This window comes from Fonticula alba (assembly GCF_000388065.1).
Source record: "Fonticula alba strain ATCC 38817 unplaced genomic scaffold supercont2.16, whole genome shotgun sequence".
Classification (NCBI taxonomy): domain Eukaryota; order Rotosphaerida; family Fonticulaceae; genus Fonticula; species Fonticula alba.
Window position 1 is genome coordinate 70321 of NW_009242986.1, and position 1397 is coordinate 71717.

The 1397-nt window shown below is 75.7% G+C and overlaps 2 protein-coding genes across 2 annotated transcripts in view; one reads left to right on the top strand and one right to left on the bottom strand.

Moving 5' to 3' along the window:
• Positions 1-158, bottom strand: part of H696_05966 (hypothetical protein) — a gene marked incomplete at both ends in the record, with an annotated part of 1543 nt that extends 1385 nt beyond the window's left edge. Inside the window, one exon of the mRNA XM_009499734.1 lies at positions 126-158. Within this exon, the coding sequence (XP_009498009.1) occupies positions 126-158 (33 nt within the window). The remainder of the gene's footprint in view (positions 1-125) is intronic.
• Positions 159-250: 92 nt separating this feature from the next.
• On the top strand, positions 251-691 carry H696_05967 (hypothetical protein; the record flags this gene model as incomplete). Its single annotated transcript, XM_009499735.1, has 1 exon — positions 251-691. One exon carries the CDS (start codon positions 251-253, stop codon positions 689-691), a length of 441 nt encoding a protein of 146 aa, XP_009498010.1.
• Between the last annotated feature and the right edge of the window lie 706 nt (positions 692-1397).

The following is a 1397-nucleotide window of genomic DNA, read 5'->3' on the forward strand; positions in this document are numbered from 1 at the left end:
CACCTCTCTCTCGCACCTCTCTCTCACACCTCTCTCTCGCACCTCTCTCTCACACCTCTCTCTCGCACCTCTCTCACACTTCTCTCGCACCTCTCTCACACTTCTCTCACACTTCTCTCTCACACTCCGCAACCTCTCCCCCCCCCCTCCCAACCCATGCACACAGGATGGCCTACATCACCTGTCCCTCCAGTGGGGCGGCAGCGCCCTGGCGCCCTGGCACCTGTGCGCCACCGCACAGGAGGGCCACATGCTGGTGTACCACCTGGGCGCCCTGCAGGGGCTCACACGCCCTGGCGACGCGGCGGACGCCTCCCGACCGGTCGCCTGCGCCGGCCGCCATGCCGGGCCCGCCTGGCGCGCGGCCTTCCTCCCCGGAGGGTCGGTCCTCTCTTGCGGCGAGGACAGCAGCCTGGTGCAGGCCTGGCCCGCCACCCTCACCGACGACGCCGATGCCGAGGTCGCTGGCGCGGAGGACCCCCGGCCGCCGGTGGTGTGGTCCACCCGCGGCACTCTCCCCCTCGGCGTCCGGGCCTTCGACTGTGCGCCGCTCGGGTGGTTCCCCCCCGGTGGCGCCGGCGGGGCCGCCCGGCGGCCCAGCACCGCCGACGGGCTGTCCCTGTGCGTGGTGGCGGTGCCGGACTGCGAGGCCCTCGGCTTCCTCGTGATCCCCCACGACCCGCCCATGTGAACACCAATAGACTGGATTCTGCTCCATTAGATCGCGCACGTGACACCTCCCGGGCTTGCGCCTTGGCGTGTCAGGGCGCGCAGGCCCGCCGCCGCCCCACCCCCCAGCTCCGCCGGGTGGCGGGGCCTTCCCCTTGTGCGTGCGCCGCGGCCTCGGAGGCGGGGGGGGGGGGGGGCGCGCTTTTGGGCTCCCCTTCCCCCCCCCCCCCCCCGTGCATCGCGGTGTGCCGGCCCGGGGGCCGGCGCGACAAAAGGCCCGGGCGGGCCCGTCTGTCGCCATCTTCCTTCCCGGCCCGGGCGGGGCCCGCGCTCCGGGATCAAAGTGGCAGATTGCCGGCTCCCGGGGGGGGGGGAGGCCGCACCAGCGTGCGGGGCCCCACATCCACAATGACGAGGGCCGGGGCGGCATCTGCCAACGAGGCGCCCGGCAAGGCTCGCCGGCCGGCAGCCAGACCCGCGGCCTTGGCCACCGGACGCCGGCGCCAGCGCCCATGTCCGAAGGGCGCGCCCCGGCCACAGCACGCACGGCGGCCGGTGGCCGGCGGCGGGGGGGGCGGCACTTGGCCGCGCCAGGCGGCAAGCTCCCAAGATCGCTCCCGCGAAGGCGGGGTCGCCACCGTTCAAGGGCCGGGCCTCCGGGCGCCGCGAGCGGCCACGCTCGCCCGGGCACCGCCCTCCCCCTCCCGCGCGCCGCCCCGCCCCCCCCC